This window comes from Phoenix dactylifera, chromosome 15 (genome assembly GCF_051530095.1).
Source record: "Phoenix dactylifera cultivar Ajwa chromosome 15, Ajwa_hap1_PhDact_Kaust_v1.1, whole genome shotgun sequence".
NCBI lineage: Eukaryota > Viridiplantae > Streptophyta > Magnoliopsida > Arecales > Arecaceae > Phoenix > Phoenix dactylifera.
This window is the reverse complement of record NC_143204.1, coordinates 15,238,326-15,256,201: the sequence shown is the minus strand read 5'-3', so window position 1 is coordinate 15,256,201 and position 17,876 is coordinate 15,238,326. Positions and strand designations below refer to the sequence as shown.

Sequence of the window (17,876 nt, the reverse complement as noted above, 5' to 3'; positions counted from 1 at the left end):
AGAATTGTTTTCTTTGTGGAGGTCTTTTTGTTATTTCTTGGCCATATATATATGGGTCAGGGGCGGCCCAATGCGTTTGGGGGCCTAAGGCGAACTCAGTAAGAGGGGCCTTTTTTTTTTAAGTATGAAAATTTTTTAATAAGTGCAATGAAACCCAAAGACCTCAATCTTTGATCAAAAAAGTCCAATCTTTGAAGAAACTCTTCAGGAGTAAGCAACAAAAATTGCAAGCAAAAATTGCTTGTTGGAACTTGGAAGTGCCCAATATGGTGTGGCTACATCCAGCAACTATGACTCCTTTGTCCGCCTGTTGATAGACTTCATAGTGAAGAGGCTCGAAGTCATCATGATGCAGAAAAGGTTTAGCCAGCTGGGTGGCCTTCAACACGATAGGGAGGTGAGGGCATTGGTCAATTATTTCTCTGAGATGTAGAGACCTGTGCGAGACAAATTTGCCCGGCCCTAGCTCTCTCAGATGACAACCATTCTAAACTTTGAAAGGATGTCTAGAAGTTTGGACTTTTGGGGAGAGAATGACTTAAAAAAAAAAAAAGCCAGCCTCAACTCAATCCAAAGCATGATCAAAAGCGTGAAGAACCCCAAAACTCTCCAGAAAAAACCAGATACAGGAAAAAAGATTCAATCTTTATCATATGAACGCCAAAAAGAAGAACAAAAAGATAACCCTGAATGTCAAAAACAAGGTATGAGAACTAAATGCTCTTACTGACCTCAAATGAAACTATTCTCTCCTTCAGCGGGCCCTGCCCCCTGGTATCTCATTCCTCCAAAACTAATATATTTGAGAGAAGACAGAGAAAGAAAGCATTAAAAAAATTAGATGAGTGATGAGTGATGACTGATGTCTCATGTCTCCCCAAAGCTAGTTAAAAAGTGAGACCCGTGGACGGTGGACTTCGGCAAACCAACCTTAAGTTCTTGCCTATTAGCTGGAGGACGGTGGACCGCTCGCCGCTAACGAGGACGGCGAAGAGCCGAAGAGCCGAGGACGGCGAGGAGCGGAGCTGCGGAGGATGACGATGAGCCGGGGACGGCGAGGAGCGGAGGCCGGAGGAGCCAAGGAGAGCTGGACTGCTGGAGTCTGGACTCTGGAGAGGAGGTCCCATTGTCCAGACTCTGGTGTCCGGACTCCGGAACAGGGGCGGCTGGCGGGCGGCGGCGAGGAGGCGAGGAGCCGAGGCGGATTAGAGCGGAGGCCGGAGGGCGAGGAGCCGAGGAGAGTAGACAGGACATCCGGACTCCGATCTCCGGACTCCGGAGCAGGGGCGGCCGGCGGCCCAAGAACCGAAGAAGCGCCCGTCGATGGTCGAGTTATCAAGAAACTGGAGAAGAATTGGAGTCTGGTGGTGGGGGGAGAGCCGGAGAGGACTGAGTCACTGCCCAGAAGGTTCAAAAAACAAAAAAAGCACTGGGAGAGAACTGAGAAGAGGAGGGGGAAGAGAACTCAGAGAAGAGAAAGTGGGGGAGGAAATGTCCGTTGGTTGTCTTTGTCGTAGGCTTGCAGCTCACGGTTCACCTCAGTCACCGACTCACCTATAGGCTATAGCCATAGTTTGTCTCGCTGTCCGAGTGTCCGTCGACGGGAACCCACTGTAGCGGCGGCGTTGCAGGCGGATGTGAAAGCTATAGGCCTGTAGCTGTGCAGTAGTGCAGGCGCCAAAACGGGGCCTTCCTTCAGTCGGGGGCCTTAGGCGACCGCCTCAGTCGCCTAAGGCTCGAGCCGGCACTGATATGGGTCCATCCACTTGCTTAGGGTTGATGAATAATTGAATAAAATTAGCCTCCTTTTCTCCGAAATCCTGGTGCGAAGCCATGGCCAGAGCTAAGTGAGAAGCCTGGTTCTTCTTCTTCCCCTCCTCTTTTTTTCCTTTTTCTTCTCCCTCTTCTTCTCCCTGCAGTTGTCCTGCATCAGTTAGTGACCTCTTCTTGCTGATGAAAAATGTTAGAATTCTTCTCTTATTAAGTTATCATTTAGTTGTTTGGAGATTGTTTGGCGGATAGAGTTCTTTCTATTGCGATTCCGAGTGGTGATATGCTGGACAAGTTGATGTGGGGGTTCAGTTATAATTCCAAAGTTAAGGTCAAAGATCTCTGCAGGTTCTTCAATGAAACTCCAGCAATAGAAGGGATAGTGTGCATCCCAGAGTGACCTTGTTTTTATGGAAGCTTTCCTAGGATTGCGTCCCATTCCATGGGGTGTTGACCAGAAAGGGATTGAGTATTTCTCTTAACCATGATTGTTACTCAGATGTGGAGGAAACGGTGGTGCATGCTATCTTTCAATGTTTGATGTGATACTAGTATAGTGGTTAACTAATATTCCATCTATGGTTATTAAGGCACCATTTCTACAAAGGTCATTCTTGCATATCTGAAGACTAATGAGAACAAACGTAGTAATAGATTTTTCTTGTATCCGAACCTATCACATTTAGCTTGCAAGAAATAAATATGTTTTTGAGAATGGTTCAACATCCCCAAGGTTTAGAGTGCGACCATGCACGCCATAGAGATTATCCATTAAGCCACCATTGGAGAGCTCGTAGGACATTTAGAGCTCTCACTCACCGGTTACTATATTTAGGATTGTATTCATTAAACGTTCGAGCCTTTTCAGGGTTAACTTCGATGGTAGCGACACTAATGGAGGCAGCAAAGAGGTGCAGTATTCATAATTAGGAGGTTAGACTCGGGATTCATTATGGCGAGTGGGAGACAACCGTTTGATATTTCTGTCTCAAGGATAGAGTTGAGGGGGCGTAGAAGAAACCAGGTATGCTATGATTATCTTGAGGGCCAACCATATCCCTCTTAAAGATGACTCTTTAACGGTTAGATAGACATCAAGACGATCTAAGCCAGCTAAGGAGCATCCGTTACTTTTGGACATGGGGAGGCTAGTTAGGAGCTAACGACCTCATTTGCTGCCAATCACTTTAGTGGTACATCGTGGACACGAGATTTCCATGTATCCATACTAGATTGGTAGGATACATCTATCTCATGAAAAGAAAAAAATAAAACAAAGAAAAAATTAACACCTCGCAGAGGCATCACTAGCCGAATATCAGCAGTCGTCCAAACAAGCTATACCGCATTTACGGCCAATCCTTGTGCGGAAACGTAGGCCATACTCTATAATTATAAAGTTAAAAGAACTCAGAAATCTCACTCAGGAGTGACACAGAAGGCCTATCTCGACTCGCGTGGCTTCTGTATGTAGTGGGCCCCGTTAAATAAGTCAGAGGAGGAAGATGGGCGGGTGACATTTCCGGTAGGTCTGCTGGCCATTCTTCTACCAACTATGTGAGTCGGATCCGCCGGGCCGCCCGGTACCACTGGCCCCACCCTGAGATCGTTGACATCGGACTCTAAAAGATAAATTCACCCCGATTGCTCCGTCAAAGAGACGACTCTGAGTCGAGACCTCTTCCCCTCCCCCTCCCCCTCCCCTTGCCCTCTCTCGCTCGCCGCCCATCGCCGTTGCGTCTCCGTCGTGGTGCTGTCGCCGGCTGTCCTCTATGGCGCTCGAGAGGAATCGGGCCGCCTCCTCCCTGGCCCTCCTCCTCCTCCTCGTCGCCGGCGCCGGCACCACTGGATCCCTCCAACCCCTTCCCACGAAAATCTCTGGAGGAGGCGTGCCGTCGATGGTGCTGCCGCTCTTCCTCTCTTCGCCCAATTCCACCCGCCGCGCCGCTGAGGCCGGCTACTTCCGCCGCCGCCAGCTCTCAACCGCCAACGCCCGGATGAGGCTCTACGATGATCTCCTCACCAACGGGTACTCCTCGCTTTGGATCTGGGATCGCTTTCCGGTTTTCTGTATCTTTGTGGATTTTAATTCCTGGATTGCCTTTCGGATGATTGGGTCCCCCGGTTCTTTTCTGGTTTCTTAGGTACTACACCACCAGGCTTTTTATCGGGACTCCGCCTCAGGAATTCGCACTGATTGTGGATTCGGGGAGCACAGTCACCTACGTGCCCTGCTCCTCTTGCGAGCAGTGTGGCAATCATCAGGCAAGGAGCCGTTTTTATTCCCTTTTCTTAATTTTTATCTTTTCAAATGGAGTAATTTGGTTACAAATTATTTCACTAAATCTAAATAATAACCTAAAACAAGTGGATCAATTTTTGATTAATTAGTTGATTACTTGTTCATCATGAAATTTAATTGATACATCGTGTATGTTCAAAATGTGAAATTCATGAATCTTATTTAGACGTACTCTAACTATTAATCATATATATCTTCACTAATGTGTTACTACAGAGCCGGTTACGACTAGTTTAACATCTCTGAAGTTTTGTCATATAGATGTTTGATAGAAGGTGTACTTGAGTCTTTAGATTCTATTGTTTATTGTTATTCCATCTGTTCATGGTCAGAACTGATAACAGCCAAGTTCTTGCCTCATTGTCCATACCTTATTCAGTGGAAAAGCTTGAGGTAAGAAGGGGTAGAAGAGATTATCGAAGATGATATGGTCATTGCAGCTAAAGGCTAGAAGAGGCATGATAAAAATGGAGAAAGATTTGTGCCATAGTCAAGGAGAAAAATGGAGAAAGATTTGTGTCATATTCAAGGAGTCTAAAGTGAAGAAATGCAGATTTATAATGACCAAATTGGTAACTACGAAAGCAGATAAAAAAAACAGTGAAATATTGTGTTTGATAGTGATGTGTTGTAGTTTTTTTCCCCTGAAGGATGTATAATGGAAAAGCCTGAAGAGACAGGACACAATTTCTTGACAATTAGTATGGATATCATTGTAAATGTGGGCTAGTCAATGGGGGTTTCCATGTTATGTCCAATAAGCTCCTCAGCTTTAGGGTAGTGTTAACATGTAAAATACTGTAATTCTCATGAAATATATGCATGTAAAGATTCTCCTTCTTGGCCATGTTTAATGCCTTATAGCTGTAGAATAGGGTGTACTGACATGGTAGGCAGTTTACTCCCTTTGTTTAAACTTTGAAAACCCATCTTACTTATGAAGATAGAACTAAGATGTCACTAGCATTACTTTCAAGTGCATAGTTAAATTCTTGCTTTGCAATAGTTCTATCTGATGGTTAAAGAATGCTGTCTTGACCTAATTTAAATATATCTCTAAGTTGAGACATTTCTCCTGTGAGTGCAATGATGTGTGGTCATGAAAAGAGTTTAGCATCACTGTTCCCTTCCCTTATTTTCTTTTTTATGAAAATTCTGGGAGAACTATTTGGTGAGTTTTTTGTGAGGAAACTTTCACTTACTGAAACTTCTTTGATCTTCCTTATATCTATTGATTTCATATAAAGCACTGGAGTTACAATGAAGAGCACCAAATTCATAAGTTAATAGGAATAATGGAGGGATATAACTACAGAAAATGATTATTAGGCACCTAAATATATCAAGGGGCAGGCCCATTCATTTTTAGGCATCTTTTCCATCTTCTGAAATTGCAAGAAGATGTTTTCCCTTTTTTTCCGAGTAAGATGTGAGTTTTTGCATTAGTACACAAATGGAATTGCAGATTGGCTGGCCAGCACGGGGTACAATGCTACTTATAACTTTTGGATGGGGAAATGCCTGAAAGATTTGGAGAACAATTTGTACAGTGTCTAGAATTATATTTATATATGACTTCTATGTATAGTCTGCCTGCACTTCTGTTTGAAGAAAAATTGTAAGACTAAATAAAACAGATAGCATGCTATATTTTATGTTCACTAAAACATATGTTATTTCTGAAATTAAACTTATGTCATATGCAGACTTAGGAAAATATATGGTTAAGTAGCCATGCTTAAAACAATTTGTAACATTAGGAAATTAAGGAGTTTTTTGGTCCCAGTATGCTTTTGTGCTCCATATTGTAATACTGCTAACTGTTTCCAACTCCACGAATTTGCTGCCATTTTTCTGAACATCGACAGTCACAGTTTGCACATCTTGGTGGCCCTAGTTCTTATGCTGGTGTATGATCTGTATGCTAGTTTGCTTTAATTTTCTTGACTTTTTAAGGTGTCCTGTTATCACATATGATTTGATGACTGATTTATTATATGCCCTAATATACATGTCATAACTATCAAAGAGTACACATTTTTGTAAAAAATGGATAACAGGTTTCATTTATAATATATTTGGAATTACATATGCACCTATTGCTTATGTAAAGGTGGACCATACTAAAACGTGTTTACCTTCTAGAAAATGATCTGAGCATCTCTTCTTGTTGGTTGAATGCGACTTAAGATCAGAATGCCCCTAGACACTGGTTCGCTCATGAATCAAGATGTCCTAATCATTGCAGTTGGTACCGACTGAAACAGGCTGAAATGGTGGCCTCCTGATACTTTGGAATGGCCTGACGTCTTGAGATACCAACTTTTTTATATTTTATCTCTTCTTCCTGTTGGTAATGGTCATTCCAGTCTGTCCTGACTCGACACGATACTATACCAACTCAGGACAATTACCAGTATCGTGACTTTAATCCTTGACAAGAGAATGGGCATACACATATGTTGCATTTCTATTTTAAGTATTTCTTTTAAGATGAAATAGAACATAATTGAATGAGGCAATATTCTTTTTGAATGAGGTGAAGTTATTTTTGTTCTATGACATATTGACTACGAATCGTGAATGTTCTGCTTCAAGTTTTCTTTGCATTTGAGTTGTTTGTTTTGAAATAATATCATGTGTCAGGCTTCAGGTTTGTGAAGCCCCATGTGACCTTGCTTTCTCACCTTGACTCATACTTTGGTTGATGTCTAGGACCCGAGGTTTCAACCTGAGTTGTCAAGCACATACAAACCAGTAAAATGCAATACTGCTTGTACCTGTGATAAAACCAAAACACAATGTGTTTATGAGAGGCAATATGCTGAAATGAGCTCTAGCAGCGGGGTGCTTGGAGAGGACATTATATCATTTGGCAAAGAAAGTGCACTTAAGCCACAGCGTGCTGTTTTTGGCTGTGAAAATTCTGAAACAGGTGATTTGTTTAGTCAACATGCTGATGGCATAATGGGACTGGGCCGTGGTCAGCTCAGTATAATGGATCAGCTCGTTGAAAAGGGTGTAATACATGATTCATTCTCTTTATGTTATGGTGGGATGGATATTGGTGGGGGTGCAATGGTTCTTGGTGGTACCTCTGATCCTCCTGACATGGTCTTTTCACGTTCAGATCCTGTCCGCAGGTATTTTATATTGCAACTTTTTAGGAGCAATCAGATGTATGGATTCTCTTTTCAATTACATTTGATACATCTCCCACATTTACTCTAGTCTCGGGATGGCAACAGCCCATATTACAACATTGTGCTGAGGGAAATACACGTGGCTGGGAAGCGATTGCAATTGGACCCAAGGATTTTTGATAGAAAGCATGGAACTATCTTGGATAGTGGAACCACATACGCATATCTACCAGAAGAAGCTTTTGTAGCATTTAGAGATGCTGTAAGATTCCTTTCCTTTAATTTTTGGTTCCTTAATGTTATTGACTTTTAAAACGTCTTGAAGACATACATAAAGCGTTGACACTTTAATACAGATATTTTGTGTTGTTTTATAAAATGTTGAGAATACAACTTTTTTAAAGTACATCAAGCTCCAAAGGAAATTTAGCTTAGGTCTGCCCACATACTTCTAGTGAAGTGTAACAATTTTTTCTTCTTTGTCTATAACATAAAATTGGGACAAAAAACAAGTGTTTTCAATCTAAAGTATCATTCACAAGTCAATTAAGTACTGAATCCAGCACATATATAAACAGTTATATATAGATACAGGTACAAAGTTCATTGCGTTTATAAATTATTGGGGTTTAATAAGGTTAAACTGTTGGATGCTTTTGGGTACCTTGACACTTGGACTCGTGCCAAGTGTCTAGCTAACATCAGTTGAAATCAATTCACACTAAGTAATTTATGATTTCAACAAGATGCAAACAACATTATATTTTAATCTGTGTGATGAAAGTAGGTGGGTTCATTCTAACAAGAATTAGATATGGCCTTAATGCCAATAGAATCAAAGATCAAACAAAAGGAAGTACTGAAGGGCATCATCAATAGATATGGTCTTGGCATGATTGACAGATTGCAATACAAATTCTAACGATAGTTTTAAACCAATGTTGTCCTAAAGAATGGAGAACTATGTTGGTTATGCACATCTTTTCCTTTCACTCTCATTTATTTCCCCTGTCCCCACCGTGACCTGCCACATTCATCCCTCTTCCTTGCCCTCCCTTTCTCATTCCTTCTGCTTTACCTTTTATTTGTAACTTGCTTCGCTTCTTTTTTGTTTACTTCATTATTTTTCTGTTAACTTCTCTCTTTTCCTTCCTTTCCTCTCTTGTTAAGGTTTTTTCCCCTCTTCTTTTAATGGCATGCAAGGCAATTTGAGCAAATGTATCAGGTCAAGAAAGAAACTAGCTTCTAACAATGTATTAAAAAGCGGATGGTGGGCACATAGCGGCAGGGGGGTTCGTGGCATGTTGGGGGTAGCGGGCGCCATGACAGGCACCATGTACCCAACAACTTATCTTCCTTACTAAGTATCAAAGATCACTATTACACATCATATTTATGCTAAAACTAAAACATCAATGGCAAAGTTATAAAACATCATAAGTATGTATGCAAAAATAGAGGGGTATAATTTAATAATAACATCATCCACCTTACACCTTAGCATCATGTCAACATTTGTATAAAAGTGTCCTATCTAATATATCATCATCTAGCAAGCATCATAACATCATTCATAAAATAAAGATGTCCACAATCACATAACATCAACTTTTGCCACTTCTTTTTCTCCTCTTCTTTCCCACTCTCTCTCTCTTCTTTCTGTTAAGGTAGGGAATCAGACTGATCTCCCTGTTATGATTGGCTGCTGGACTGGCTAAATTAGAGCTAATGGCTGGACTGGTCCAGTCCTTGATGATCTAACGTGCTCACAATGCTACAATGTCGTAGTGGCTGCTATGTCAGCTTTTGGCCCCTTGTAGTGGGTGCCTTGTATTAAAATGCCATATGAGGCTGCCAAGGGCCTAGGTGTATAGGTTTTGGGCCCAATCTTCCATGGTAGATGTGGCTGCCTTTTTCTAAAACCATGGCTGCCAATGATTTTTTATGCAGTCTCCTCACCTTTTGTAGTTATCTATTTCCCTCTCCTGTTGTTTAGAAATTGCATTTTGTCATCTTCTCAAATCATCATTCTTATTGTATTCTCTGTCATTCTCTGTCATGAGTCATTGCTGTGAAATTTTGACTTCTCTGGTTATTGTAGCATGATTTTATACTCTAGATGCTATATTACACTTTGTTGTATGTAATATTTTCCCTCCTTGGACGACATGCACCAAAAACACCATTTCATAGACTTCATGTTGTTGAGTACTGTAGTGATTCTGGTTCTGATTGGCATTCCCATAAGTTTTAAGGATTCTCTTGATAAAAACTTGATATTCATGTATGCTATATTACTTTTATACATGCTTTCAGAAAAAAAAATTGGGAAATGCTAAGAGTCTTGTTTTCTTTGCTGTCATTTTTGTTTATACTACCTTTTTAGTGTTATAATCTTGACAATAATAAATTTGTCCAGATTGATTGCCCTTATACTATGGATGTAGATGGCTATTGAGTGCTGTCTCTCCAGAGGTTCCTTTTTTTCTTATTTCATCTTTTCCATGTTTAGGTTGAGAAGATAATTATTGATACCTTTAATGATTTCAATTCCTTTCTAAATGTGTATGTTCCTGTAATTAGATTCAAGTAAATACTTAAGATTGCCCTTCAATCATTACTCATTAATAAGTATAAGCACTTGACGCAAACTGTGATGTTTTAAACACAAATTCTGCAGATGCAATCTTTATGAATCTGATAATTTTTTAAAAACATTTGTTGAGTTGGCAAATCGGCTGCTGAGCCAGTTGATTTTCATGTTTTTTATTTTTCATGTTTCACAGATCCTGAGCAATCTACATTCCCTTAAGCAAATTCGTGGCCCAGATCCCAATTACAAAGACATTTGCTTTGCTGGTGCTGGAAAGTAATGCCAGTAATATGACTATATTACTCTGAAATGTTTGTAGAGATGTATTCCACTTTTTCATATCTTAAGTCTAATCTTACATGCATGTGCGCAGTGATGTCTCCCAACTCTCGAAAACCTTTCCAGAGGTTGATGTGGTATTTGGCAATGGACAAAAGCTGTCACTTTCTCCTGAAAACTACCTGTTCCGGGTAATTTTGCAAGCTATTATCAATTTTACTTTCTAGTTGATGGCAAATTTAACTCACTGCTATCTTGTTACTTGCTGGTGCTTCTTTTCTGAATGGTTTTGATGCAATAGCTCATTCCTTCTCTTTTCTCCTCTTATGTTATTCGAAATAAAGCATTCAAAGGTTCAAGGTGCTTATTGCCTGGGAATCTTTCAGAATGGAAAGGATCCAACAACACTTTTAGGAGGTATGATGGCTTAGATCTTACCTTTTAGTATAATTTTTCCTTTGTGCTGCTTGCTTATGACAGCTTCATTTGTAGTTTTATATGGTTGGAGTGCTGGCACTGCTATATCTTGTCCATGTCAATGCAGTTGTCCCTCTTTTTTTCTTAATAAATCCATGCTAATTGACTTTTTTTTTAAATGCTTAAAAGTCAGTCTGCAACTTATCATATTTGTATTCTCACTGACAGGAATTGTTGTTCGCAATACTCTGGTAACTTACGATCGTCAGAATAAAAAAATTGGGTTTTGGAAGACTAACTGTTCTGAACTATGGGAGAGACTGCATATCAGTGGAGCCCCTTCGCCAGCACCTTCATCTTCCTCTAACTCAAATTCAACTGCAGAAATATCACCGGCAATGGCTCCTAGTGGACTGCAAGGTGATGTTATATCACGTTCATAATCTGCCCACCTACAAATATATTCATCCACATTATGCCTCTTTGAAGTTTTTAAGATATGTTGGTAACCGTACGGGCTGAGTTAAGATCTAGGAATTTGCCATAACTGAGAACATTCAACTATACATTTAGGGTAATCAGGATTTGGGAACATGATGCAAGAGATTCTTTCTATTTGTCTCAATAAGTTCCATGCAACTGACAAACAGTTGCTCTTGCTTCCACCTGTCGCCATAATAACTTCATTCGTCCTTCACCATCCAATCTTGTTAAGAGTTGTGTCCTCTACTGCTTCTGGTTTTTGCGTATACCCCCAAAAATCGCGCATGTTTTTTTCCCAGATCTTCCAAACCCACCCCCTTCCCTTGAACCTTTGGTACATATCCTGATTGCTCTCTGTAACATTGTATGATTACAAGTACTTTTTCTTAGTTTGTGTGATTACTACACATTCTTTAGTGCATTTGTTTATAGCCTTATCTTGCTTCTAACATGTCTTTTTTGCCACAGTCATCTCATGAGCTTAGATAAGTATTTCCTTCAACTACCAAAAGCAGGTTATAATGACACTGCACTGTTGGAGCATCTTAATCTGTGTGCTCCATACTTGATTAAATATGTTTTTTTCTATCTCCATTTGTCTGTACATATCCAATATCTGACCTCAGTTACTCCTGGCCAACAGTATTGACTAGTCATTCATTTCATATATCTCGAATCCTTTTTTTGCTAAATATATCTTGAATCCTCACCTACAACAGCGTGCCATATATTTTATCCGAGTTCTGATTTTTGTACTTTTTTCTCTAAAGCTGATGATTCCAATTCAAGTTCAACCCAGTTATTGTCTTATCATATAATACTACAAAATATGCAAATGACACACATGGCACATTGAGAACATCAACTCTATGTGTGTTAATTACAGGTTAGGATTTTCTCATCTTGACCACTTGTATCTTTGGCTGCCTGACAAGAACCTCATCTTCTACAGGGAGGTTATTTTTGGTGGTATGATTAATTTGATCAAGATGTCTTGGGCCAACTCTTTGGTTTTTCATTTGAAGTAAATTAGGTGAGTAATGATTTTACTTAGCATGATGCCCAAGACCACATAATGAGACATTATTTGAAGTTCTTGAGTACTTTTAATTGTCAATGGAGGAAAAAATGATGCTGAACTCATGAAGAAGGTATAGCACATGTAACACAGACCAGATGAGGCCCCTACTCTGGAGAAGGGCATGAATTTGCAGAAAGCCTGGGAAGAAATTGTGAGAAAGTTATTAAGAATTTTCTTAACAGAGAATATAATAATTGATATAAAAAATTTGCTAAGGTCGAGTTTTACAACTGATGACAAGTTGATGGGAAACCACATATGATTCTATTATGCATTGAGTAATTATATTTCTATTATGTTACGGAATTGTTGAAGTTTGACTGAAAAAAGTTCCTATATGACATAATATATACGTTCATACATGCATACCTACACACATATACATATATACATATACATGTACATGTACACATATGTATATATTGCTTTTACAATTCAATGTCATGTAATTACTATTTGTTGAAGAATATGCTTAGGATTTTACCATCAGATAAATTTTGTTTCTTTTATCTCTTTTCAGGTCAATTCCAAATTGGACTCATAACCTTTGATATGTCTTTGAACATAACATATGAAGACCTCAAGTCCCATGTTTCTGAACTTGCAGAGCTCATTGCACATGAGTTAGAACTCGACTCACATCAGGTGAGATAAAACATGTTCTAGTTTCGGATATGATGAGAAAAGCTTCAACCTAGGTTCAATATGCATGTGTGCTCACATCGAGTCTTGGCCATGGAAACAACATTGATTCATAAAAATGCACCTTTCTAATCTTGATTAGGAGGGCAGGACCATTTATCCTTCTGATGTCCAGGCATTGTTGTTAGACATGATCTAGTTTATTTGAGATTCTTCTCTCTTTTGATATCAAAACTCCAAATTTAAATGGTTGCAGATACATTTGATGGATATTACAAGTAAAGGAAATGATACCCTAATAAGATGGGCGATCTTTCCGGAAGGATCTGCTGATTTTTTTTCCAACACAACAGCAAGGGTAATGTTATCATCTGGCATCTTTTGGTGAATAAAATTTTGGCCTTTCAGGTTTACAAACATAAGATTTAACAACACTACAATTATATGCAGGGCATCATTTCTCGTTTAACTGAGCACCGTCTTCGTCTTCCTGAAAATTTTGGAAGTTATCAATTGGTTGAGTGGAATGTTGAACCTCCATCAAGAAGGTAACTAAATCCCAGATTAATAGTTAATATATTCAGTTCATGCCTTTTTTTGTTTAAATTGTAGGTGAACTTAGTGACTTTGTTTAAATAGTTTATGTTACCATAGTTGGGTTTGCTTTTGTGAATATTTGACATTAGAACAAGTATTATGCTTCTCTAACTCATGTTGTTTCAAGCCTTCTCAATATCTAAGTTTTGCATGTTTTTGTCTATTATATTGCAATTGAAAATCATGTTGCATGAGACATAACCATCGTAGATAGACTACTACTTAAAAGCAAAGATCAAAGTTTTGCTAAATTTCCTAACCATGCAATAGCCTACTAGTAAATTTAATATTAGAAAATTAATGTGTGAAATCCTTTAAATCCACAGTACCCTTATAGGAACAAGAGTGATGAAAGTATTAGCTATGTTCCTTGTAGAAATACACTTTATCATGAAAGATCTAGAAAATACAGAATGGGATTGGCATTCATTTGTCCTGCTGACCCTTTTCTGGAAGCCAACATCACTTACTTTATAGTTCTTGCCTCCTTTTTTGATTCATTTGAGATTTCATCCATCCATGTATAGTTCTTAATATGCAAATTGCTGAAGTGGAGATATTAACGAAATTTATGTTATGTGGATCACTAAGAGTCTCATGTTATTTATCATAAGAAATAAAGGGAACAATTGTGGTTCCTAGTACTAACTCTAGCTACAATACTATGTGCAGAACATGGTGGCAACAACATTTACTGGCCATAGTTGTGGGGATCTCTGTGGCTGTGTTGTTGAGTTTCTCGGTCCTCTTGATATGGTACTTCTTGAGATATAAATTTGAAGGTCTGAGAACATACAGACCGGTGGACTCTGCTGTTCCGGAACAAGAGCTCCAACCATTGTAAATTGTAGCTATGATTGAAGCAAATATTATGTTGATTCTTTACCATCAATATTGCCATTAGAATAGCTCACATTATTATGCTGAAGCATGTTGCTGGCCCAAGTCTGGTTCAGCCTAATTTGTAATGCAAGCTCGCATGCAGCACGAATATGAAGAGAGTGCCTCGTTGTAAAGGGGTGCATGTGTGAGGGAAAACCATGCAGTAATATAGATCAAGATATATTTTAGTCTTGAATTTTTGTTCAAATTAAGAGGAAACAGAACTGGCATTTTTGAAGAGCTCATAATGCTAGTTTGTGACAATTTATATAGCGTGCCTTTGTCAAATGTCATTTTCAAGTGCAGACGCAAAAGTGCAACATTGATGGTAAGATGTTTAGGGCTTGAAGTGAGACCAATTTTTTCAGGTGCTATGATGAGTTTATGTCACCACCCAGTGTTAGCTTGGATGGTGTTATTTCATTTCGAGTGGTGTCTTTGGCCCCTGTTTAATGCGTTGGGTGGCTCTGGTCTCCTCCGTGATAAGCTTGTGCCAGGTATGATGCAACCAAAGAAGTGTCTTTTGATCTGGTTGGTTGTCAAAATCATCCACTCTGGAGTCTGTCTGTCTCTGTTTCAAAAAGAACAGCATCCAAAATTTCCAGGTACTTCAACCAAAGTAAGTACTATTCTTCTTTTGCTTCAATCCCCTCGTAATGTTCTAAGATATCTACAAACTACCATGTTCGCCGGAACTGTGGACTACCCAACGTGACTGGTGATACAATGAGACCGGGAGGGATTTTAAGTCCAACTTGCCCTAGCAAGGGGATTTAAACCCATACTCATCCACCCTATATAGGTTGGAATATGGACAAGCCCTAGGTAGATTGAGCTAGTGTTTCCGAAATTAAAGCTTCGAATAAGCCAAAACGAGGATTAATTACGGTAGGCTATTACATATATACGCCCGGGAGAGAGGCGGAGCAAGTACAATTAGATGGGATAGGTTTGAGAATCGGATCGGTTTAAGTTACAAAATCATCTTATTTTTTACATACAATTTTTTTTTAAAATCTCAATGAGGGGATTTCTGAAGTATTATATATATTCGGATCGAGTTCAGGATACTTTATCATTGTCAATAGCCATTCCGGATCTAGTGCGAGTCGGATAAAACCCATTCCGTGGGAATTTGGTCAAGTCAGGCATCGAATGAGACATAATAAATTGCCACCCCTAGAATTAGTATATCTTGGAACCGAGTCGTGAAATTGAACCATTATCTCTTGTTTAAGTGGTGAGATATTATACCATCCAAGCTGTCTCTTGTTGACTTGCATCACGAGACAATGTTGCAGTGAGACCTCCGTAGGTTCAAGTCAAACAGTCAACCTAAGTGTTCTCAGATTATGGCGACTTGTTAAGAAATGGAACTCCAGTTGGGTCTTGGTGCGGTGACGGCGAGTCGGACTTGGAAGCTGAAGTTCGTGTTAGATTCACAACGTAAAGGAAGCCAGTCTGATGCGAGTAGGGAAAGATTATTTTGAATTAGGGAGGAGAGAAGCCCATCGGAGAAAGCCCAACATATATTCCTGCTAATCGTAGTAGATTTTTTATTCTTTTCTTCCTAACAAGATATTATTCAATTATAGATAAAAACTGTACATCATATTTTCATCCTTCAGATGTAGTCTTGTGCATTGGATGTTCCCCGGTTCTTATGAAATTGTAATAAAATGATTCCAGATAGCACCAAAAACAGGAATTAACAATGTTTAAAACTGAATCCAAGTGGGCAAGAACTAGTTTTTTCCAGTTGGGATCTAGACTTAATGGGGCCAATGAAGATGTTTTTCTAAGCCCTTTGGACTTCATAATGCTAAAAATTTTCTTTCGCCTTTATCATGACCAACAGAGGCATATATTTAAGCTAATAGGAACAAAAGAAATGAATATGTTGTAGTATATCGAATAAGTATAGCGCCAAAAGCAGGAACTAACAATTTTTTAAGATTCAATCTAATTGGGCAAGAATTAGAGTTGGGAAATAGACTCAAGGGGGCAAATTGAGATAATTTTTTTTCCTTACCAGAAGCCCTTTGTACTTTATAACACTAAAATTTTCTTAGAGCCTTAATCATGACCAACAGCGCCATCTATTTCGGCTAATAGAAACAAAAGAAATGAATATTGTGTGGTAGGAGGTATATAACTCGCGCCTAACTAGCGATACCCGTGATCCGTTAGGAGATTGATGCAAGTGCTCCTAGAATCTAAAAGCTTAAGCTGGTAAGAGGAGGATCGGCCTAAACTAATAAATCATGAAGCACTTTTTTTATTAGTCAATGTGAGACTATGATAATCTTTGCCAACCAACTTCGTGATGCTCTCATCATAGTTAGCTCCTACTCGACACAGGAGTCTTACTCATGACCCAGGTCCTACTCAACCCTGCCAGATTCTCCTCAACTCTAGTAACTCTCAATGAGGAGCCAAAATGACTAATAAATAGTGTGATGCAATATAGGCCAAACTCTGGTATCACTTGTTATGGACTCACAACCTAAAAATTTAAGTTGTTAAGAGGAGGAGGAGCCCAGACTGATAAACCAATGTGGCACTCCTTTTATTAGTCAATTTGGGACTATGACACATGGTTGTGCTATTAGATCTAGAACTTCATTCATTGAAGAGATGCTAAATGGAAGATTTTAATATCAACATTAGCAAGAGAGGCTACTAATTAGGAAGCAAAAATAAAATGTAGCAAGATGATAGTTGTTTAACTTAGATAAAATAATTATTTATAATTACTAAACACTAATACATCACTTGCAATAAGACGTATTTCTAAACATTATTATAACCAGAAGTAGCCACTTAAACACCATTACAATGATAGTCACTTAAACACTATCACAACAAGAAATAGCCCTATAATTCCAACCAAGAGTTTCTTTGTCATAGCACTACTCTCAGATGATTCTTTAATCTTATAATACAGCTTTTTTGACTCCACACTTAAATCACTGATTTCTCTTCTTATCTCTTGAAGTGATTCTTCAATCATTATCAAAGAGTGATTTCTAGATTAATCACTTATAGGTAAACACCAATCTGCAAAGCGACGTTCTTTACAACTATACGTAACACAGTTTATTTGGATTTTTTGTAAGTTTGAAACTTTTGTAGAAGCTATGGCGATAATCCAGCCTAGATGGGCCACTTTGAAAATAGAACAAGATTTTCTTTTGTTTTTTAGTAGCAGTTTTAAGGAGAGACAAAAAGGTAGATTTGAGGCTTTGGGGTGTGGATGGCTTCCTTGTGTGAGAGAGAGCTGAATTTGGTTCTTGGCTTACAATTTTTTAATAAAAAAAATCTTCTCTCCAAAATTTTTCTTCTAGGATGCTTGATTTCAGGCCGGTGCATTTGATCTATAGCGTGCCCTTCTACAATAATATTGGCTCTCTCTTTTTTTGGTAATTAATGTTGGCTCACTCTTCTTCTTTTTTTTTTTTTGATACACCGACAGTACACACTAGTCTCGTGTAAGTATGGCCAACTGAATATTCCACAGCGGGAGAGGGACAAAAATGCACCGAGTCTAAAAAGTCTCCCTAGAATGATGAGCAGCAAAGGAGGCGACCCAGTCAGCAGCTCTGTTCGCCTTTCAAAACACATACACAACACTGAAGGCATCGCACTTCCGCAGTAACCGCCGGACGTCCTCTAAAAGAGCCTCCG

The 17,876-nt window shown here is 39.1% G+C and overlaps 1 protein-coding gene across 1 annotated transcript; it reads left to right on the top strand.

Annotated features, from left to right (window-relative positions):
* Nucleotides 1-3,288: 3,288 nt before the first annotated feature.
* LOC103707773 (aspartic proteinase 36-like) lies at nucleotides 3,289-14,453 on the top strand. The gene is made up of 12 exons (XM_008792409.6): nucleotides 3,289-3,799; nucleotides 3,915-4,035; nucleotides 6,788-7,215; nucleotides 7,321-7,477; nucleotides 10,002-10,084; nucleotides 10,182-10,278; nucleotides 10,432-10,504; nucleotides 10,733-10,924; nucleotides 12,589-12,713; nucleotides 12,967-13,068; nucleotides 13,161-13,258; nucleotides 13,980-14,453. The coding sequence occupies exons 1-12, from the start codon at nucleotides 3,543-3,545 to the stop codon at nucleotides 14,149-14,151; spliced, it is 1,905 nt and encodes a 634-aa protein (XP_008790631.2). The 5' UTR covers nucleotides 3,289-3,542; the 3' UTR covers nucleotides 14,152-14,453.
* The last annotated feature ends 3,423 nt before the right edge of the window (nucleotides 14,454-17,876 follow it).